This window comes from Anarrhichthys ocellatus, unplaced genomic scaffold, assembly GCF_004355925.1.
Source record: "Anarrhichthys ocellatus isolate YVR2014 unplaced genomic scaffold, GSC_Weel_1.0 scaffold615, whole genome shotgun sequence".
Classification (NCBI taxonomy): Eukaryota; Metazoa; Chordata; class Actinopteri; order Perciformes; family Anarhichadidae; genus Anarrhichthys; species Anarrhichthys ocellatus.
Window position 1 is genome coordinate 1 of NW_022280589.1, and position 24,720 is coordinate 24,720.

The window sequence follows — 24,720 nt, forward strand, 5'->3', positions numbered from 1 at the left end:
CCATCAATTATCTATTGTGCTCCTGTGTGTGTGTGTGTGTGTGTGTGGTGTGTACATCTGAGAGGGAGAAACCAGCAAACCTCATCAAAGAACTGCTGCGTGCGACGGAGGATGTGTTTGAGCTCCGTCAGCTCCAGGAAGTTCTTCTTCAGTGCCTCCTGGTTGGTGTTGATTTCCTTCAGTTCGTTCTCCAGCTTCTCAAAGGTGGCCTTTCAGTCACAGTCAACAGTATAAATACAAGATACACCCTTTGCTCTAACATGTGCGCATCATCACTGTCAAATATAAATCCTGCACATTGTGTATAGACATGTATACATGCACACATGAAGCTGATCGTACATAAAACTCACAATTCATCAGAATCTAGCTTTGAATTAAAGGCTGAGTGGGTTGGATGTGTCCAACAGATACAGTCCTGTGTGACACAGAGTCAACGTTGATTTATTCTACCTTAGTTTTGTTACATAACTTCCCTTCTTTACTAGTGCGTTATGTAAGAAGCGTAATTATTTTGCGTAACAAACTTTCTGATTTTAACGCAAACCCCATTCTTTTCCTAAGCCTAACCAAGCAGCTGTTCTGCTTAAGTCAACCTAAAAACAAAGTAAACCTACGTCAGACGCTTATTTTGAAAAGAGACACGTGCACGTAGTGAGTGGAAGCTGACAAGGCCGCCCTGACGCTAGAGGGGAACCTATGGCATCATAGTTTGAAGTGTAGGGCCACTGACCACTCATACCTCAGGTGATGCTGAGTGGGGTGTTTGTGGAATATGACACGTGCATCAACTCATCTATCAAAAATAATAATGATCAGATGATGAGTGATCATGATTACAGATGGCAGGCTGATTACCTCGAGATCGATCATGTCCCTGGGAAAAGGCACCTCTGGATTTTCTCCAGTGTCAACAGTTGGGATATTGGCTTTCTTAATCTCCTTCTCCACAAACCCTGTTCAGCAGAGAGGATCCACGGTTCAACAGTTAGCAGTGAAAAACAACAAGTTCTTTATATTCATCCACGTCATCATGTTCTCACTGACAACTCTGTTATTTTGAAATGTGTTACAGGTTTACTTCATGTGAATACCAAGCACATACCAAAAACACTGACAAATTACTCATTCATTCATCTGCAATACCAATATCAACGTATACCACTGTTCAATACAAATATATCAACACTTCATATTTCCTACTTCATATGTGCAAAAATGTGAACCCAACCACTCAGATTATATTGTGTTTAAGTTTTGTTGTTTTTTAAGGTTTACATATTTATTACTCTTTTACTGTTTGATTACTTATTTAGTTTTTTACTGATGTCTGTTGTAGTCCACTTTGCTGCTGTTATACTACAAATGTCCCAGCTGTGGGACTAATAAAGGATCATCTCCTCTTATTTTATGTAGGAACTATACTGTACCTTTGGTTAAGTTGTGTCACTACTTACTCAGTTTCCTGTCCATCTCCTCACATCTCCTCACTTCATTCACAAACTTGCGCTGGAACACGTTTACATCTGGATTCAGCTGTGGGTGGAGAAAAAAAGACAAGGATTATGTATATATGGCTAAAACTCAAAGGGACAAATAATGACTGAAATAATGAGGTGGAAACATTCAAATGTATGAATTCACTATTCGTCACCAATACATGTGTGATGGCATGTGAAAGACAGCAAACGTGTCCTCTGTGGCCTCTCATGTTTCGATCCAATGCATGGGATTATCTCTACCACCAGAAAACGATGCAGCACGAGAACATTCACACTCACATCTCTAAACTGAACCATGCCCAGTTCTCCCAGCTCACTGACGCAGCAGTAGGCTGCCTCAGACTGGAGAAAGAGCTGGGCAAGGGTCATCTCCTCGCTCCTGAACAGTTCCCCCATGACGAGCACCACGCTCCACCGCAGCTAGAATGAAGAAACACTGCACCATGGGACAGAGAGAGACGTACAAGTGTTAGATCAAGAGATCTTTTAAATATATATTTTTTTACACAGTGAAAAGGTCAACCTGTTTTTTTCCGAAAAGAACTGTGGTAATTATTTAATACAAGTTAGAACGATATACTGTAGTGTCACAACAACTAGGCTATACTATAGTACAGTACAGTGAGAAACAACAGAGCAGTGAGGGTGAGCAGAATAACATACTGTATTCAGCACTATCATACTACGCTACACTGCACTACAGTGAGTTTGGTCTAACCAAATGGAGCATGAATTGCCTCACTCTGCCATGTAGTCTGTACTGACCTTACCATCTAAGTGTGTGTTTGTTTGTTTTTATCCTCAGAAACAAGTCAAACATTCTCTGGTTCCAGCTCATCAAATGTTAGGATTGATCAGAAAATAATTGTCTTGATCAATCAATAATGAAAATAATAGCCCTTCAATGACTGTGGCTTCAGGAGGGAAATATTCCAGCATGGATGGGGTCCACAAAATAGTTAGGCAGCTAACAGACGGACAGACAGATAGATCGAGTGTGTAATCAGTAAACATATTATTGGAATATTTTAGTATAAATGTTTATACATATTTGCCACAAGCAATGTAGACATTCAATATGGAGAATTTTACATCGGTCAGATAATATAAAATACAAATATTTAACATACAAACCAATCTATATACTAATTGAGACCGTTGTCATTACACATCAGTCCCATTATAATATAAAACATTACTCATGTGTAGGCTACTGTAAGGTATACAAGAAGAGGCTAAAGCTAAATACGGAAAGGAATTGCGCTTATTTGCCAAGGATGGACGACCCTTTATAATAATAGCTCATACACAACGCAGTGACGCAGCCTAAAGATAGGGCTGCAAAGCAAGTCAATAGCATCATTGTATGAAACACGACTGCATATTGAGAGCCTGAGCTAGCATTGAGAGCGGAGCAGCGCTGATGTCGCAGCATCCTCTCTGCTGCAGCTCTGCCCTTCACTGCTCAAGGACGCCATGATGCTCTGCTGGAGTCCGGCCTGCGGCTCTGTGTGAGCATCTGTCACCTCCTCTCACACACTCGCTGCGTCCGATTTTGAAAATAAGACCCTATTCATGACATATAACAATGCACTATTATATTTATGCATTTCCCCCGTTATAGAGACCAACATGGGGCCACCCGTTATAGGCCCCTACCTAGAATATGATTTAGGTAAAGTCATTTACAGGCTGCAGTGTACAATTAGGATGCTGTAGTAATATTTCAGAACGGGACGACTCGGTTCATGTGACAAACATGAACCGAGTCGTCAAAATTACGTCAAAATATCCCATTTACAAGCACGAGACGCGCCTGACGTTACTGAAGATGTATTTTGTCGGTGACAAATGAACGTCTTCACAGCCCACACGTCGAAATATTATGATTCGTAGAAATATGGTTAGCAATTCCCTCACTGAGTGTGACACACTGCGTTGACTACATTTTGCACGAAAGACTTTTAAAATGTCTATTTACTCACCTGTGTAGGATGCAGCTGCTCGCTCTCTATCTGGCCTGTATCTATGTTGGATGCTGAAGTCCTGGGCGGTGCATCAAAGGTAGATGCGCTCGCCCGGAAATGTACCCATAAATAGACAATTTCAAAATAAAGGCATGGTGTATTTATTCGACAGACGTGGATTTTTTTACTTGCCTCCAAAAATGACAACGAAAGCAATGTATTTCAAATAAATTAGACCGTTAATCATCCACGGTGGTACCTTTGGTTGCTCAAAATCAAGATAGAAGAATTATTGTCGTTTGACGTCGAAAATCCCAAACGGAAGCTTTTTTTTTATCCGTGAACTTGACATGTGATCCAGGATTAAAGATGATCACAGTAGCAACGACATGGTGATTTAACTGGAGCATGCAATCCAAACTGTACATATTTATACATCAAAATTATTCATTTAATTTAATTATTAAAAGGATGTTGCACACACAACATCTATTATTTGTCTCTGTCTGGGAGAGGATCCCGTCACATTTGCTCTTCGGGGTTTCCTCCATTTAAAGGTTTTTTGTTTTATCTGAACCACAGGTCTAAGGACAGAGGGTGTGATATGCTGTGAGGATTATAAAGCCATTGAAGCGATATTAGAATTTGTGATGCACGCTCCACTCACCACACATACGACTGTATTAGATGCCCTCCGAATAAGAAATATATATTAGGAGAACACAGAGGTAACATCTATTTTTATACAGTCTTCCTCTTATCTTTTTTTAATTTTCTTGACATTTTACGCTCACATGATCATGTGGTATGATGGAAAGCTCCTGAACATCTACTAAATGGACCTTATTATGGGATTTTGTTTTCACATAATCTTCATTTTCTGTTTGACTGTTAGATTGTATTCATACAACAATAAGTCCTTTAAGGCTGCTGTTAGCTGCATCTTTTGTAACTTCCCCCGACTGCAGCTAGATCAAGGAGTCTGAAGGTTTATCACACACCAAAACACTGACAGAAGTCTGTAATATTCTAAAGCAGGATTTTACAACTCTCAGAAGTTATCAAGTTTCATTGAAACAACATCCAGGTAAACAGCAGAAATATCAGCATCAGGATCAGCAAAGTATATGGCCAAGAAATGTACACATACAAGGAATTACAGTCATTTAAATAGTGCTTTTCTCGTCTATCAACCACTCAAAGCCGTTAGTAATGGTGTCTTGCTCAAGGACACTTCGACACTGAGGAGCCTGGGATTGAACCATGGACCTTTCGATTACTAGTCGACCGCTTCACATACTTAGCCATGCAGCCCGTCAAAGGTAAAACGTAAACGGCAACAACAAAATTTGCAAATGGTAAGACAATAGTGCAGGAATGATTAATGTCACATGTGACAGGTGGATAAGACAGTATAGAGTGTGCTTGGATATATATTTGACAATGATGATATTTGAAAAACGGTGTAATATATAATTTACAGGTACAGTGGATGTTTAGTGTTACATGTTATTCCATAGGGATTGTTCCTGACACAATATGACTGATGTTAACTGTTCACCAGCATGACAGCGTGGAGAGACGCTGTTTTTGTGTCTGGTTGTTTTGGCCAGCAGTGTTCTGTAGCGCCTACAGAGGGGAGAAGTTTGAACAGGTTGGGTCACAGGGTGTGATGGGTCTGCAGTGATGTTTCCTGTGTGTTTCCTGACTCTGGAGATGTATTAGTCCCGAATGGAGGGCAGACTGGCATCGATCATTTTTTCTGCAGTGCTGACTGTCCGTTGCAGTCCGTTCCTTAATTGTGGTGTAAAATTGGATCAGCAACTCCAGAGGCAGGTTGAACTTCTTGAGCTGGCGCAGGAAGTTCATCCTCGGTGAGGCCTTTGTTATGATGGATAGAAATATGGTGTTCACATTACCAGGAATGTGTGTTCGCATGTATTTGATTGCCCTTGCTTGATGATGTAGTATTGCTGCATTGTTTCATCAAGGGCCATGTCTGTCTTGAAAGGACCAACATCAGAATTAGTGATAATTCTCTGTGAGTTCATCACTAATAGTGACTCCTTTCACATCGCACATCATCATTTTGATCCATTGTGATAGAAATATCAACTATAGCACCCTTTATTTTAATCTATTAAGAAGTCATGTACATTGAACTCTGATTATTATATAATAATTTGTGCCTTAATACACCTCATTAGTTATTACTACCACCTCAAACAAGTTCTACCAAAACCACTCCTCTCAGCGTCCTGAGAATAAGGTCTACCAGATGTGGTGGAATAGTCCACAAGTGGCCAAGTGTTGAGTCAGTACTAACAAGATCCTGTAGAAGTTTTCCTCTTGCAAAAAGCCACATCAGAGCTTCACCCCCTCTCAGTTCCACATGGTGCAGGGTTTAAACCAGGACACTGGCTGGCTGCCAGCGAGCAATTTTAGAGGCATGGAACTCCCATAATGTACATAAATTACTGCAGCAGACTTGTTTGAGAAACAGCTTTTATAGCTTACTGCCCCATTCTGGGATGCCATGTGGTTTTCATATATGCACTAGAAGTGCGTGCTTGCTCTGCAGAAGAGTGCAGAGCATGCTACTGAGATCCATATGGAGTAAAATATCAAGGTAATGACTGGAAGGTGCTCTTTGGAAAATGTCTTTCCATGGATTCCAAATCAGAGTTTGACTCTTTCAAATCTTATTCAGAAGACATTTCTCTCCTGCAGCTTTGAACCTTGAACATTGGCTTCAAAAAACACTGTGCTGATAGCTTATTTTAGGAAGACAATCAGTTTTTACCATCCATGCTTGAAATGTATAAAGATATAATTCAGTGATGATGCAGGAGGCAGTTTGTTCTTTGTGTGGTGAGACGTAAAGTAAAGCCTGGCGGTTCCATTCATACTACCAGGGATACTCTAACAAAGACGACGCATTACAAGCTGGTTTGAAATGGTATACACTCCCTGTCTGTGGGGTTGCGTGGTCATGGCGTGTTGGCCTCTCCCCCATCCACCTTGTTTGGAAGTGTTGTGTCACAGTTCACAAAAAGCACAAAAGAACCCAAATGTACGACTAAGGAGGCAAAGTTAGAAGTTCAGTCTTAACTGAAAAAAATACAAGTATACAAAATCCAGGCAGGCTAACAGTACCAAAACAGGCTGGACTGAGGCTAGATCCAAGATAAACAGGCTGGGTCCAGAAAACAGGATCAGGATTTACAAAAAAAGAACAACTAACAGGCTAATCTAATCTGTTGCTAACATTTACAAAGCTAACAGCCCATATTTAGTATTACGAAAATTTGTAAGCAAGGGCGCTCGCCAACGTTAGCGGCCAGATCTTACGAGAGTGATCTTGCGCTGAGACAGTCTCGAACTAAGTACATTTTCTATTTGTGTGTTTTAAAAATACCGTTGCAGTGTCAGAATGTTTGGAAGATATGTGGCGTGTAAAATAATGGGTGCCAATATTTGCTTTTGTGACAATGGAGCGAATGAATCGGTCATAATCTGTGTTCACGTTCATTTCTCCCATCGGAGTTGATAGAGTCAGGACCTGCCGCTAGTCTCCTAAAGGACTACAGTATTGCAGTGGTGAAACAAGACACAAGTACAGGAAGTGGACTCTCAACGACCCCTATCCTTTCTCAACTTTATATCAATGTAATTGATGCAGGGTCTTTACCATCTTTATTGGTATTTGCCCACCCACTTTGATGTTGAGGTTACTTGTATTACATGTCCTATTTATATTAAATTATCTTGCCTTGCAGTTTGAAATCACTTGAATACCCCTTGAAATCTACCTTTGTATTGGTCTTGCCTTTGTCTCAGCCCCTTTAGAACCGGTCTGGACTTGAGCTAGAACCTAAACACGGTCTTGGTCTTGACTCAACCCCAAGAGGATCAGGGCGGGCGATTAGGCAAAAGTTATGTTCTTACTGCTTTGACACAAATGAACCAGACCAATGAACCAGCAACATATATATATACTATACATATATATATATATATATATCAGTGGCGGGCCGTGCATTTTATACCTGGGACTTCTGTGCTGTCCTACTACAGTTGAATAACCTAATTATGAGCCACAGCTACGGTTATTATTTGTTTCTAGGGATGTAATAATACATGTACGGGTTTTACATATGCTGTTGAGAAGTATATATGTGAGAGAAAATGTTTGATTAATGCTCACATGTATATTTAAATGTAATTTAATGAACATTGATACTCGTAAGAGCTCATTTATGTTCTATCTGTTCCGTAGCTCTTACGGTTCTTTCTGGAGATTGGTCATAAGGAGAAAAGTAAATTTGTTTTCATCAAAATAAGGATGACGGTGGAACATGAATAAAGGCCTCTGGAAACATCAGTATGCTTCACCATTGTCCGGCTGGGGTCCGCTACACCATGCGCTGATGAAAGCAGTGAGATATACAGTTAAAAACTCTGGAAAATAAATACAAGTTCACTTCTAGCAGTAAAGTAGTCACATACATCTTTGTGTTTGCTACAGTGAATCTTTTTCAGCAACACTTCTAGAATCCATCACAAGATCATCTTGTTGCTTCTTTAGGTCCTTTTTGCTTCCAGGTGTCTTTCATCCATTATAAATCCATAAACTGAGCATGCTGCATGCGTAGACGGGGGAAAGGAGTGGAAACAGAAACGGATCCTGTCTGACATTCCTCCTTTTGCTGTGCCTGAGCTTGTATACAAGCAGATCAGTGCAGCTCTGCTCTGACTATTCCAACCATGCTGATGGGACAAGGCTAAACCAAAGGGGTGTGTTCCTGAATCATCACGGGGCTGGACCTACCAGCTGGAGGTGGGGTCTCACTGATGTGTGTGTGTGTGTGTGTGTGTGTGTGTGTGTGTTTGTGTGTGTTTAGGGAGGAGATGGGGAGGAGTGTGAGAGGGGGAGAGTCCGATGGAAAATAAGGGGGTGGAGAGGAAAAACCCTGCCAGCTGTAGCTTGACTGGAGGGTTTCTCTGCTTGGTGTAGCATTCACATCCCAACGCTCATGCGGTAACATCCAGCATCGCTTGGCTTCCCGTGCACACTGGCCTTACTCCAGGGATTTCAAGTAGACAGGGAAGACAGACAGAGATAGAGAGAGAGCGAGAGAGAGAGTGCATATATGCTGGAGAGAGATAAGTTAGTTTTGAAGTAGGAGGGGAAAAGAAAAGAGGTCCTGAGAAGAAGAAAAAAGGGAGAAGCAGGTGAGAAAGTAAAGTGTCAAAGAAAGGTTGATTAGCTGACTGTACAATACAAATCCACTGATATGGCAGCCATCATGGAAGCACTGGAATCCACAAGCGCCCAGCTGGAGCCTCAAACCCTCACTGAGATCTCAGACGATGAGGTCAACCTCCCACCCTCGGACGACGAAGACGATGCCCTCGCCGCAGCCAAGAAAGAGCTGTCCACTATGGGCACAGAGGGCGACGCCGCCGAAGACAAAGACGAGGCGGGAAAGCAAGACCTACAGGTGAATGGGGTCATGGTGCTGACTTTGCTTGACAAGATCATCGGGGCGGTGGACCAGATCCAGCAAACCCAGAGCGGGCTGGAGGCCAGGCAGCAGGAGATGGAGCGTTCGGTGAACGGCATTCAGGGCGAGCTCACCAAACTAGCCAAGAACCACAGCACCACGTCCAACAGCGTCAACAAGATGATGGAGAAGGTGCGCAAGGTGAGCGTCAACGTCAAGACAGTGCGGGCAACCCTGGAGAAGCAAGGAGGCCAGATAAAGAAGCTGGAGAACAACGAGGCGGAGCTGCTCAAGAGACGCAACTTTAAAGTCATGATCTACCAGGTAGGAGGAGTGCATGTGTGTATGAATACACATATCAATGTGTGGTTCTGGCTTGTCTGTTCGAGGTGTGAGGCTCTATATGTGAATGATATGGCACCTTATTGGTTTAGGGATGGGTGTGGCCCAACGGTGAACAAAACAAATGTTTGGGCTCATAAATGTGAGTGAAAGTCATGTCACTGCCTCTTCACTTTCCAAGAACACCCTGCTGAAAGTGGTGGTGGTGGCTTAAAACAAGGTTTAATACGAGTGAACAGGAAGTGTTTGCCGAAGATATTTTTCAATTTGCTGAGGGGGCAGAGGATTTCAGGGAGTGGTTAAAGGTCACCTTTAAAGTATCGCTGGCAAGAGCTCAAGTGGCAGGCTGTACTAAATCTCATCACTGAATCCGCAATACCAAAATACTGCATTTCCCATGGACAATTAATATTTAACCAATAGAAAGGCACTCTTTACCTCTCACTTCGGTAAACAAGAATATTCAATATATTTAATTCAGTTAACATAAAAGCCAACCCTAACCTGAAGTGTTCGTATCGTATAAACCTAACTTGACCTGATCTCCTGCCTGGGATCAGAATCCAGGCAGAAATGACATGCCTTCAAAACGTAACACAGATGTGTCATAGAATAGATGTACATGCTTTGACACATATCCACTCCTATGGAAACATCACTGGAAATATTACTCACACTTATGTATCAGAAAACAGCTTCCAGTCATTTTACAGTTTGGCATGTGCTACATTTTCCGAGTAGAAAGTAGTAACTAAATGCAAATAACATCAAGCTCCGAGCAACGGTTGGTCTTTACTGAAAACCCCCCAGATGTTGCTCTACACCAGCCCTGCCCCACCCCAAATCTCCTACTGTACATTGGTTCAGTGCTCAGTATCCACTAAAGGTGGCTTCCACATATTTTCCTTAGTACACCAAATGTAGGACTAAAGAATACAAGCCAAGCATGCAGGCTGCCCAAATCCAACATAATCTATTTGTAAAATAATTATACTCTTTCCCTTTTTAAAAAAAACAAAGATGGAATACCACAAGCACGCTTAAAGGGACGATGTTTCATTTGAAGAGAAAAAGTAGTATTATTTGAGAGGGAGCTGTTTCTTTTTTTAGCCTGTGAGGCTGCCGTGTGATCTGTAATAGCTTGCAGCTTTTTGCACAGTGGCGCGAGAACATTCAGAGTTTCCACCCTTGACTCAGACATCGTGGCTTGGACCGACCTCATTCTCTCTCTCTTTCTCTCTCTCTCTCAGTCTCTTTCCAGCAGCTGGACTGAAGTCAAATGAGAGCTCCATCTTAAGCAGGCCATGCTGTCTGACTGTGAACGCTCATGAGTCAATGCTATTCTAACATGCTTATGCAATATACTTTGGCTTCCTTGTGCTGGCATACCAGCACAGGATTTTATACATAATGATGTGCAGGTGAGCAGGTCACAGCTCTCAGCAAGAAAATCCTAATCTCCATCATCACATCTGAAGGAATCTGATGACTGAACTGTTTCTCAATCTGATAATAAATCATCATTTTAAAGACTCTATTAGATACTATCTAATAAAGTCTTGAAGCCGAGGATTGCAAGTTTCCAGTGCAATCTACTTGAGACACCACACGGTGGGATTTATGCTTGCGTTAGCCAACTGCTTGGGCCCTGTGGCAAGAGAAACTCCCCCTGAAATGCCTACCTCTGGCTCCCTCTCCAACACACAACACTGGCTCAGTTTATGGTTGCTAGCTATGACATAATGTCAGATTCATCTTCATTAAAAAAAAGCAAACCACAATGTGTTGTTCTGTTTTCAATTTTCTGTGCTCATCTGTTACTCTATGAGGGCAGATTCTTTCAGGATCAGCAGTAGACGGAGAAAGACTCCACCAACACCCCCCTGAACTGTAACACTGTTTATTTGGCTACTCGCACAGTGTGTCAACATATAAATACTTGGCCTTTGTAAGGACTCATCAGTACTGTTGACTTGTACCACGAACAATCACATCAGTGCCACTTACAACAAGAACGCTGTGGAAGTGCAAATACATCAACAGTAGTAGTAATAGTAAGAACATCAGGGAAAGACCAGAGTGGATTGAAATGAAGCGCAGTAATAGTATAGAGTGTCTGCACACGCCATTCTTGCTTCATAAAACGTTTTATTATACTGAAAAGAGCAACGTTTTTACACCGACCAGGTCTTCATCAGGCGAGTGTCTAACATGACAATGAGCAAGGTATAGAGAAGTCCAATTAGAAGCAAATGGAAAAACACAAGTACTATGCTGTGTACTGAAATGGGAACTACTCCCATTTTCTAAATCCATCCGTATTATTCCTATGGTTTAAGTGCAAAAACACAGGTATATGTGAACAACTCTCCCAAAACCAAAAACTAGAGAGCTAAAGCTAAAATATGTGATGTCATCAAGTATAAAGTGTGGAGCTGCTCCGTAGACCATGAATTGGGGGAGATGTTAGATGACACTAAGAGAACCAGTTCTGAGTTTATGCTACATTTTCTGTTTCACTGCTGCCAACACGACAATAGAATAACGCTCGTTGGGGATCTTGATGTTGTTTGGGGGGCACCAGCAGAACAAGGGTTAGTCTAAGGTTACATGGTTTTAATTGAACTGGTATTATTAAAGAGTGATATTGAATATATTTTCACTCCTACAGCTATGCTCTACTCATTTACAGTGCTGACATTTCAATACAAAGTCAACATCAACATTGTAGGTAATAATCCTATTTACTGGGGGTTCATGAGCTAGTATGAGTCTATTTGCAGGTTTGTGACACATGCCACTTAGCAACACATACTGTTTTCTGATCTTTTCCAGACATTTATTCAAAATGCTTTCTCCCTTTCCAGTTTGTTTCAGGTGGAAAAAGAGTTTAGATCCAGACACATCTGATTTATACTCATGACCTGAGGAAAGTCCTGCTCTGGTGCTCCAAAAGCACACTGTTACTGAGCTGTGTTTACCGTTACATAAGGTCAGCTCACACAGGGAGGACGCAGAGCGAACTCTTTGTAGTCTAGCATAGGGTGTTTAATCTCTTCTTTATTAGCGGCTGTTGAACCACCGGTCTTCCCTCCTCTCCCTCCTGGGCCCCCTTCACAAGTGTCGTCCCATCGAGGCTTACACTGACAGTATTTATGACTTTGTTCATCTTGTTTTCTCATGAAAAACAAATGTCACCAACCTCAGACACAATAAATGTGTATATATGCATTTAAAAGATATTTTATATAATCTTCCTGGTAGTCTGTAGCATGCATGGATATGTTTCCCCCTGGTTTTAATTCACTTTTTCCATTATAGGAATGTTTGGCATGAGATGAGTCGGATGACATATTTCATTGTGGCAAACTTATCGCGATCGGTCAAAAACTATTGTTCGTCTAACGCAAATCAAAACCACCTGTGGTTAATGCCAACAATGCAAACAATATCCCATAATGCCACTGGTATGCTGGACTAGCTCAGACTACTGTATGATGTGTGAAGTCAGTGCCAGCTCTGTCAGCACAGCTGTTGGAAGTGACTGTTAGCATGAGCAGCTGTCCTCCTCCTGGGAGTGAGTGTGTGTGTGTGTGGGAGAGAGTGTGTGTGTCTTTAGTTTACTGAGTGTCCAGTAAGCCTCATAGTTGCTTCATTATGTACATCACTAGCTCACTGCACTTACTGAGGATCCAACCTGGAATGTGACGACTCTACCCCACAGTGTGCGTATGTGAGACAGCAAAGCAGAGCAATGAAAATATGAGTCAGTCAAAGCTGCACAACGCAGTTTTCTTCACATGAATAATGGATTAAATCGTCAAACGCTATGAATGTCTTTAAAGACAGACATCTCTATGATGCAGGCTTTTTAAACCTTGTATGTGTGTAAACCATAGACCGTCTGTGGTATGAACACTAACAATGCGGCCGTATTAATGCCTAAATGACGTTATTTTGACTGTTGCTGGAGCAGCTACAATGTTAGCATAGCCTAGCACTGATTGATTTAAACTCCATTCAGAAAAGTAGTTAGCTCGTCCTGACAAACCTGACAAAGCATGAATTCAGACCTTTTACAAATCGTCATCATTATGTAGATACTTCAATATCTTTTTATCTGTTTATTGCATGAACCCAGAATCTGCTTATTGTGGGTTCATGCCATAGACGTGTGGCTGGCTAGATACAGTTAATACGGCTCCGTGGAATTCACAGAGCGCTTCTGGATGATGTTTGGAACTAAGATCTGGGACTTCCACAACATGTACAAAGCAGCAATAGTGGTAAAATATAGCGGCCAGGGTTGATGTATTTACATGGAGGTGAACGCACTTGGTGTGAGCACAGCATTGACCTGGTCTGACGACCCGTTGAGTGACTTGGTTGGTTTGAAGCATATACTTCAATGCCATTTGTTTTGTCCCCCTGTCCCTCAATGTGTGCGTGCACGCTACTAGGAGAGACTGTTGGCTGAGAGCAATACCTTCTGTGTAGTGAGAATGTGTGACCAATTGACCCGAGGACCTTCCTCCATCACTTTGAGGAGGGTGGAATAATATATGTGGGCGAGTGAGTGCAACAGATAAACTCGAAGAAGAGATGCACAGGGAGTGGATGGGTGTGCTGCGATGAAGAGCAGGGTCGATATTTAGACAGCTGATTCATAGCACAGGCATCCCCGGCTCTCCATGCTAACCTCCTCCTGCCTCCTCCTCCCCGGGAACCGCCCTGTTCCTCCCTCTCCCTTGCTCTTCCACCCACCAGGATAATTCAGTCCACATCGTGTCCTCCTCACCCCACCCCGCCCTACACACCATCCCTACTCCCTCACCACTTCTACTCCTTCATTTCCCTCTTTCTCCTCTCACTGGATTCTTTGTCATCCGAGTTGTTTAACTCCATCCTCTTGATTAAACAGGTCATCTAACTGAGATCAAAATAAATGAGAGCTGGAATAAAATATATTCAATGTGATACGTTTAAAATCTGAAATATGATGGGTCCAATCAGCAAAACCATAGCGAGGAAGTATCACTGTGTTCTTTGAAGGAGTGTGTCAGTCATTTTGATAATTCCCCGGTTTGAGAAAGCAATGGCCTGAGGAGCTCTCATTCTCTTGTTGTTCTAGGTAAATCACCCTCATTCCAGCGCTAGCTACACTTTAAGAGCCATACCAGCATTTATAACAGCCACAATTAAATGCAAAATCAACAGATCCGCTCAAAGAGCCCAAGTGTTGAGTACAACTTTGTGAAGGGGCATGGGTCAGAGCTAGGATAGCCCAGCAGCACTGCTCCTCTAGCTGAGGGCATCAACATTTTGTGCTCACTGGTTAAAATCTTACGGTGCTTTAATTCACTGTAAGCAGATCCACTCCCAGAGGACAAGTACATCTGCACTTTTCTGTGTTGGGTACAACTTAGGTCAACTTAGACCAAAATTCACAAAAATGCCTTTTGAAACTAGAACCTACTTTTATGTAACAGGTTTTGATTGTGACTGAATCACAGAGTAACGCATGAAGTACTGATGATAATTTACAAATGTGGCTAGTTACCAACTATCTCCGAGGCCAACAAGGCCCCACAATTAGCCTGGTCACTAAGCCACTGACAACTATTTCACAAAGAATGCAACTTTCAGTGCTGCTGTCTGGTTTGACTGGAGCTTTAACCCTATTTTCTATCAGCAAAGGGCCTAAAATACAATATATATGTTTTTACCTTTTTGCCACAGCTTCATTCTTTCATTTACTTCTCCTGACATTCAAAGGAATTGGAATCTTGAAGTGCGTCAATAAACATCTCACAAACATTCTGTCAGAATATGATCATCTTTCTTTTTCTTTTATGCCGTACGTTCAATCAGCACCACCCAAAACACCTGTTGCCTCCACACTCACTACATTACAATCAATAGCACCGTGTCAAACTGCCCTCATATGCAACAGTGATCATAGCTTCACCCAAATGGTTTATAAATGAGGTATTCTGATTGTTCAAATGAACCAGATCTGCAACACTGTAAAGTACACGTTTCACCAAACAGCCTGGGAGCAATACGAGTCCCAGTCATGAATCGCATGTAAATGAATCAAGAGTGAACTCATTCTTCTCACACCAGTCGTTCCAGGTCCATATATGGACATAAGAGGCAAAAATGTTCCCTGCTCAGTTTACAGGCCAGATTGTGTGTAACATTGTTTCAGCTGGGAGCTCTGCTTTTTGGTGGGGTGTTTTTGGCTTCAGTTCAGTACTGTAGGTAGGGCTGGTGTGAATGTCAGGCAAGATGTCCTGACCATCTGACGGGAGCTTGTTGACAGAATGGAGAGGAAGGGAAAGAGGGAGGGAGGATAAAGGAGACAGAGAGGGAGGTTGCAGAGGGCTTATGGAGACAGAGAAAGAGAAGGGGAGAGAGCGTTCTAAAAATAGCAACTATCACATACTTGTTTGATTGTGAGAAGGAAAGGGCCTTTAGGAGAGTGTGTTCCTGTTTGGTCTTGAAGATCCGAGGGACCGGACCTGGACCAGTGGTGCTGACACTCAGGCCCCAACATCAGCTTGTTTGTTAATTCATAACGTACAGACATTTGTCATCCGGTCATGGAGACTTGGGTTGGTTAGAAGTTAACATAGAGCCTCCAGCCTGCAGCAGAGAGGAGCAGCAGCCTACAGAGGACTTCCCTCTAACTGCACGCCTCCAGGTTCTTTTACTTTTCAAACTTGTAGTCTTCAGACTCAACTGTGCTGACTCGAGTGACATCACTTGTGGACATTTATCAGACTTCACACAGCTGCCTCAGGAGAGAGTAAAGATTTTATACTACTTGTTTCACATTTGCTAGTACTCCCTAACATCTGTTAACACACTTTGATGGCCTACAATCTGAGAGGGTCCTCTTTAAGTGCATGTGTCTTAAACGGCAGTTCCTCTTAATCCCACTGGATGCTGGCTCAAAGGAACGTTTGCTTGACAGGCAGGTATCCTAGCCTAACAGGTATCCTAGCCTAACATGTTTAGCTTTGGTGGTTGCGGCTTGCTCTTTGACCAAACTTGAATTTTTATGTCACCTTTAAAAACGCATGTTATTTTGCTACAAGGGTGTTTCTTACTCCATCTCCCTGGACCCCACTTGCTCTTCATACAATGTAGAAATACTCTCCAGTTCTGATAGAACTGATGCTATTGCAGCATCTACGCTAGCCGTTGTTGCGTTGAAAGACGGCTCTCCGCGTCGTGTCACACACACCTAAACCACGCCCCTAGCCGTCAGCGGCTCCTCACAGGAAGCTGATAGGTCGGGCAGTCACTTTCCTGAGCGCTTAGGAAAGCTTGAAAACTTTGAAACGAGGCTAGGGCAGCGAATGTGTGTGTGAAAATGAGTGTCCCAATACCCAATAGCAAATGTTTGAATCTTTTTAGCTAAGTGCGGCCATCTCTTGAGCCTGTTTACACCTCAGGCTGATTCCCTCTGCACTGTAATAATTCATCCAGTCTCACCACTACCAACAGACACTTCAAGGTTTCAGTCCCACTGCACTACTTTCACGTCTTCACACATTCAAGAGCTCGTTTAAAACTCTTCTTCCTTTCAGAAACACCATCATCATTGTTCTGCTGTGGTGAAATGCATGACAAATCAGTTTTAACGCTGCTCACTTGACATCAATAGAGAAATTATCTTTCAGATCCTGGTCTTACAATTTTATTTCTCAGTAGGAGCTTTTCCACATGAGTCAGACGTTAATGACTCATAGTCCAAAGCTGTGGTATTTGAAAACATCAGTTTGTTTCCTCATGTGATTCACCCTGTCATATGATTCAGGTCTGAATCCTCTCATGGCTAGTTACATTATTGGCCCTGAACAGAGGTACGTTTGTGATAAGTCACCAAATCATCTAGTTTTATAATGATTTGAATGTTAGGATGACCTCCTCAAACCTTAGTGTCTACGTTATTTCGAAGGTTTATGGCGATGAATGATAATGTTCCTCCGTAAGTGCTAGATACGTAAGTAAGAAACTGTCTGCTGAAAAGTTTACCATATGAACTTTAAAGGTGATGATACCTCAATGTTGTGTTCACAACTTTTGCCCCCAAGTGGCCAAAAACGTGTGTGATTGCAGGTTTTGATGAATGGAAGACTTCACTGTATACAGAATCACTATGACCCTTAGCCTTACATCCCAGAGAAGGACAGGAGCAAACAGCAGAGGAAGAAACCCCTTCTTCTGCAGCTCCATAAATCTCTCCATAAACACCAACCTCCTCCATTGTTATTGGAAAGAGTAACACGGGGTGGCCATGGGAACAACCACTGTCATCCCTCGCTGTCCAAGTCCCCGTAAGTCAAGCATGGATCTGTACATAGACCCAGAGAGGGCCAGAGAGGAGGGAGGCAGGGCCACCAAGCTTCAGCTGCTCGTCCCATCTTCATCAGATCTTTGTAGTAGAATTCATCGGAAGGTTGTAATGAAACCTCAGGGTGTTCAAGTCAAATTTCTAAATAATGAGCTCATCTTGTGTGAAGTTGTCTTCGGATATGGCGTTGGAATGGTACATAGTATCCATATGGATGGTAGCACTCACAAAAGGAATTATTAATGATGGGGTTCTGTGTTTACCCTCTACAAATAATTGTGTGTGTGCTGCCACGTGAAAGTACATGATCAGAATACCCGCGAACCAAAGTATGTCGTAAAAGCATCTTCCAGTGATAGTAGACAATGGCAAGCTGTGTCTTGCAGTGAGCGCTGAAAAGAATGAGCTGCCTCGCACACACGCGTCTGCAGCCTTGGAAACACTTCAAGAAATCCTTATTTGTGTGTGCATCCTTACAAAGCTCCTCTGTTGAAGTAGAAAAGAGCTTCATGCAAACTGTTGTGGCCCCTGAATACACAAAGAGCTAGAGACCATCTTGCGACAGATTGGACCAGGGGCGTAAAGCGGGGGGGGGGGGGGCAACGGCCCCTTTCCTACTTCCCACCCCTTTACTTCTGGCGCCCTTGCTCAGACCTAGAGGTCTTCAAGGTTCCACCCAAACCCTTGGGCCCGAGACCCCCGTGGCTGGGGACGGGCCCCGGATCTGTTTAACATTATGTATAATAGCCGAGTGGATTGGAGGAGACCTGCCTGTGATCATACAGCGCCTGTGTGTGAATGCATCTGGTCACAAGGTGGTACCACATGACCTGCCCAAGAGGTGAAGGGTCAGAGAGCGGAGGTCAGACTCGGCGAGCCCAAATTATAGCAATTAGCCATGCTAACTCTAGCAGCCGTGGCAACAAGTAATCATTGTTATAGTTCAAAAAGGCAGTCAATGTTATCTTCATTATGAATGGTACAACAAAACTGGAAAGAGCTAATACTGCACACGTCGTGTTTGTGATCTATCACTGAGATAGCAAGTGGACTTTTAAGTTGAATTGTTGAAACAGAATACCTGGATGTATTTTACTTCCTGGGCAAGGACGGTGGATTATACAGGCTGCTAATGTTACTTTTAGTGAGACACAAAGTTGTGTATCCCAGACGGACTCAGGCTTGACATTCCTCTGTCCTGTGTGGGTACGGGTCCCAGGTTCCAAATATTAGACGGCTTCTGAGTCTTTTTGGGTTTGGACAAACATTTTTAGACCTGTGAGGAGCTCTAGTCGGACCACGCTCATCTTCAAACTATGCCTTCATTTTGATCTCGACTACAAACCAGTAAAGTTTCGTGATTGCATCTTGCACGGTTGTAATGCTATTGTGGTGACAAAATCTGTCCACAATCAGATATATAAACACCTGACCATTTTGCCATGATGACGCACACACACCACCTCACAAGGTGAAAACAATACCAGCGTCACTGTCTTGGCTGGTAAAAATACACGAAAACAAATGCACGTGAGTTGCTATAAAGACATCTTCTTCATCATCTTCATTCATCATCAGGCAACCTGACTGAGAGCAAATGGAATGGACGCATGCTGTTGTGGCTGGTTAACAAAATGTGATGCCTTTAAGCACTAGGAAATATTGTCATCACATGTTGGCCACAAAATAAAACAAGGAGACACATCTGGCCAGCAGAAGACAGGATGGAGGTGATGGAAGTGATTTAAAGGAATAGTTCAGCATTTCAGGACATGCTTATTGGCTTTCTTTTTGTGAGTATTTATCTCATCTCTGCGTGTTAAATACTGTACAGACAGGACATGGTTAGCCTAGCTTAGCATAAAGATCAGAAATGCTTCTTTTTTAGAGGTGCATTCATGAGGTTTTAATCTGAGCTAGTGCAACAATGAAATATTGAAATCAACTGATTTTGTTGCTTTAAAAGTTACTTTTTTACTTTTACATTTTAAATAAAATAATTACAGTAGCCAACAAATACTGTGATGTTTTGTGGTTATAATATGAAACAATATAGGATGGATTGTCTTGATAAAAAAGTTCACCTTTCACACTTTCCCATACTTATGATCTTGAAAGCAAAATGAACCGCCTCCTCTTTATTAGCCTGACAGTGTAGCCACATACTCTGTAAATAACAAGGTGGCTAAACTGGATATTGCTTGTTGTTAATAAGCTATATGTTAGTGATCAAGGACAAATGCTAACAAGGCTTTTTGCTGATTCTTTCCCTTCTCATTCATGATGAATACATTGCTAAAGAAAAAGAAAACCCATAAAGCAAAGAAAGTGATGGGCGAAGGCAGGGTGCACCCTGTACAGGTTGCTAGACTATGACAGGGCCGACAAATAGAGACAGACAACCGTTCACGCTCACATTCACACCTGAGAGGAACCGAACCCCTCTGGAGGTCCCAGCGAGTGCGGCTGCGGCTGACCCCACTGGAGCAATCCGCTCACCCCGCCTCGTTTTCTGCCATCGGTCACAGACTCTACAAACCTTCTGGAACAAGTGAACTGAACTGAATCAAAAAACAAGCGAGATTGTCTGGCACAGAACTGGCACAGGATATATATTTTGGTTTCTCTATGTTTGGTTGCCATGGAGCTGTGACGCTGATCTGTCTCATTCGTCAGTGATCCGAGAATCTCAGCTTACTCTCCTACCCACCGACCGCAAGGAAGGTAGAGAGAAACAAAGAAGGGAGGTCGGAAGGACTGAACGGAGGGGAAGTGAAAAGAAAGGTTGCTGCTGTGCTCCAGCGCAACAGCATGCCTGGTGACTCATCCCTCTCTCTCTCCCCCTTCTGGGACCTGCGGCATGCCATCACTTTATATAGCAATCTTTCTCTCTCTCTCTGGTTAAAGGGGACGAGTGGAAACCAGGAGGAGAGTTCTCTATAGTGTAGGGAGTTCTCTCCCCAGAGTGTTATGCTGTGTGGGACCATCACAGTCTTTCCCATGACACTCACATGAGAAGTTTACTGAAAAACACACTCGCAGAGCAATGTATTCCTACACATCCATCACCCAACGGAGCCGTTCTGACAGGTTGACCATTAGGATTAGACTGGAAACCTCAGGTAGTGATCACATCTGTCCTGCTCAAACTCATCAAAAGAATACTATGAGCAAGTTTTCTTTTTCTTTATTTCTCAAGCAGATTTCCATCTAATCTGACATGATATAAGCAAATTATTTAAACAGCATTTGTATTATAATGATTCTGTCCCAAAGCTCTTTGATCATTGGAGCAGTTGTTCACTGTAACCATGATCACTAAGAGGTTTGCTCTGTATGTCAGCTGGGTGATATTGGCTGTAGTTAGAAGACAATGGCTATGTCAGCCATCTGCTTCACTGTGACAGAGTTTAGGATATCATTTAACTTAAAGCCACGCAACTTATTTTTTGTTAATTTGTGGCTACAGCCTTACTTGATCTGGTATGACCGGGAATTTATGCCGTTGACTACTTTACCTTTTCTACTTTTCTCAAACTGCATTTGATGAGTTGTGAAACATCATTCAAGATTCAAAATTTACTTCCAATTCAAAGTCCACATTTAACCAACATTGGTCTCGGTGTTCCTGCTTCACCCATTTTATCCCATGATCCTTTTGGGGGAGAACTTGCAGTGACATACGACAGTCACAGTCACACCCACGAGGTTTGAAATATTCTTTCAGCAAGAAATGACCTGTCTAAATGGTAAATGGACTGTACTTGTATAGAGCTTTTCTAGTCTTTCCGACCACTCAAAGCGCTTTCACACTACATGTCATCATTCACACCCATTCATCCACTGATGACAGGACTACCATGCAAGGTGCCATCTGCCCATCAGGATCTGTACCTAACATTCGCACACCGTAGCAATTCTGGGGTTAAGTGTCTTGCCCAAGGACACATCGACATGGACTAGCAGATGCGATCCTCTGATTGAAGGACGACCCTCCAGCTCTCCACTGAGTCACAGTCGAGAGTAGATTGTAAACATTTATTACCATTCCATTTGCTCTCAGTCAGGTGGACGAGTCACAACAATGTCTTTCCAGCAACTAACTTGCATATGCAATTAGTGAGTTTTTGATGTTAAACCCATGTGCAAATTAAAACCACATTCCCTACAAACCCTGTTGGTCCGTGTGCTGTAACTTGAATGTTACTTCAGAGGTTTGGGGCTCATAAACCTGGCTGGCTCAGTGCCAGTTGGTGCTGGATAGGCCGGGTGTCTAGTCCATCTTTTTGTAGATTGATTTTTGTCATTTTTGCCTTGATTTGACAGACGACAGTGTAGAAATAGGGAGAAAGAGAAAAAGGGCTGTGACGTGCATCAGGAACTTAAGAAGGCCAGAAGTGTTCCTGGGATGTTGTGGTTTGTGTTGTGTGGTGTCCGTTGTTTTTAAATGGCTTCACAGTGCGCTGGTTATAGAAAACGACTTTTATCTCAAACCTGGAAGTGTACCAGAGCGTTTGGAGGATTACTTTTTTGGGGGGGTTGGTGTGCTTGGTGGAGGTTAAGCATGAGCTAAAGGGTATGAGCTAAGTGAGTAGAGGGTCAAAGTGTATTCTTGACCTTGAAAGCAGCAGTTGAGAAACCAATCTCACCACGAGGTCCATTTAGTGGAGCTTTCACTCAACACCAATGATCAATGACGTCTACGCTTTCACGACAACGTGGAAAACCCCGTTGGCTGGTGAACATCATGTGAATGGTTTTATGGGCCTTGAGGTGACATTGTTTTTCTTAATAGATGGTATTTGTATTTCCAAAGCACCAGAAAAAGAAGTGCAATGTCCTCATTTGCTTCTTCGACTGCCCCGGTTCCTCTCTACATCAGCAGTTGTGTCATAAGGATTCCTCAGTGTGTGTGTGTGTGTGTGTGTCTGTGTACTGTAACTGTATGAGCAACACGCACATACTGTACACACACACACACACACACACACACACACACATGCATCTGGCCTGTTCACAGCATGGGGGGGGGGTTGAAAAAAGAGACAGAGAGGGGTGTGTTGCAGCGGGATTCCTCTCTCTGGCTCTCCATGAGGCTGATGAGTGGTTGCAGTGTGGGCTGAGAGTGGAAAGCTTCCATGGCGTGCTGCGTGTCCCCAGACACACACACACACACACACACACACACACACACACACATAGGCACAGTCACAGAAGTGCATGATTGCGCACACACACATACAAAGACCTTTGTTACACAAACACACATGTTCATTATGATCATAAGCATATCAACACACACACACACACACACACACACACACACACAGACACACACACACACTAACGCCACAGTCAAACATATCTTTCATCTGGAAACATTATAGTTCCAGTCAGGCTCACCACAGTTACCATGGAGACACAAGTACAACTCAATGTTTTTTCCTGCCAAGGGAGGCGATATAATTGAGAACGTTTCATTCTGCCATGGTTTTCATTTGCAGACTATAATACCATCCTGTAATACCAACGACACGAAGTACACAGGCTCAAAAGAGGAGGAAAACATATTCTCAGCCGGAGGCAGGAAAATGTAGAAACACACTTGGCACACATTTGGCTGAGGTAACGGCTCTGGCATTGTTGTTGCTGCCATGGTTTCTATGTAATGGTTGATAGACCAGTGGCTCACCACTTGCCACGCCCAGAAAACCCAAATATGCCCTCATGAAACATCTTCAAAAGGGAGACTTCCAGGAAACAAACAGGCACAGACAGGAAAACAGGCTCAGAGTGCTAATGTGCAACAAGGTTCAGGAAATGATATCAAAGAATACTGCTGCATCAGGACACCCCCGTGGCAGTCCTGCTCACACAACGGGCTTATTATCACAAGAAATGCTGCCATGTTTCTACGGTGCCCCAGAATGGACAAACCAAACCAATCTGCAACCTCACTGCCAGATGCCGCTAAATCCTACACACCGGCCCTTTAAGACCACACCAATGTGGTTACAAGTATTAGTTCCTTAAGCATGTGAAGGCCACTTTATGTGTACTTTACCTTTTTACCAATACTTTTTAAATGCATTCTTCACAGATTTGTGTTTCATGTTTTGGCATTGTCCCTTCCATTTTAGGAACGCCTGGGGGACTTTCTTTAAATTTCGCACAAATATCCACTTGGATGAAGAATGAACTGAGGTGAACTTCATGGATGTAAACTGCAACTGTCTGAGTGGACAGACCATGCACACTCATCATGAAAGAGAAACACTGCGTTGTGCTGACAACACAGAGCATCAGCCAGCTGATCTCAGCAAGTCACTCACTCACTCACACACACACACACACACCTACACACACCTACACACACACACACACACACCTACACACACCTACACACACAATGAGAGTCTTTTGTAAGAACTATAGTCTTCATTTTGTTGGCTTCCTAGATTTAAGATGCAATTGACCTCTGTTACCTCTTCACTTCAGGTTTAAATTGCTTTTCTGGAAATATGTGGATCTTTGAGGTTTCTAACAAATAAATAAATACATTTTATCAGCCTAACCAGGTATGGAGGCAGCAAATGAGCTTCAGCGAGACCCCTATATACATCACATCCAATGAAGAAAGAAAGAGAAAAATAAAGAAGGAAGAGTGAATATCAACAATGGAATAATGTGGCTTGTGTGTGTGTGTGTGTATGTTTGTGCGTGTGTGTGTGTGTGTGTTATTAGTGGTGGGAGAGTAGACTGCAGCATGGCTTTATGGGAGGCTGATTAGGGTGAAAAAATTGAAATACAAGCACATTGACACACACACACTGAAAACAAGCAGGTCACAGAAATCCAGTGCATTGTGAACGCACACACACATACACACAAATCAACATGAAGGCATAACAAGAGATAAAGTGCAAAGAGCGCAGCCCCATATTGTGCTGAAACACATCATGAGACGACTACTCCCATCGCTCTAGGACTCACACACACACACACACACACACACACACACACACACACACACACAC

General features: G+C 42.8%; 1 protein-coding gene and 1 pseudogene across 1 annotated transcript; one reads left to right on the forward strand and one right to left on the reverse strand.

Moving 5' to 3' along the window:
* Nucleotides 1–11: 11 nt before the first annotated feature.
* Nucleotides 12–3,577, reverse strand: LOC116376797 (V-type proton ATPase 116 kDa subunit a-like). The gene is made up of 5 exons (XM_031838280.1): nt 3,488–3,577; nt 1,782–1,938; nt 1,458–1,536; nt 859–956; nt 12–209 (listed from the first exon to the last, which is right to left on the reverse strand). The coding sequence occupies exons 2-5, from the start codon at nt 1,896–1,898 to the stop codon at nt 12–14; spliced, it is 492 nt and encodes a 163-aa protein (XP_031694140.1). The 5' UTR covers nt 1,899–1,938; nt 3,488–3,577.
* Nucleotides 3,578–8,488: 4,911 nt separating this feature from the next.
* On the forward strand, nt 8,489–20,583 carry LOC116376799 (caveolae-associated protein 1 pseudogene; annotated as a pseudogene).
* The last annotated feature ends 4,137 nt before the right edge of the window (nt 20,584–24,720 follow it).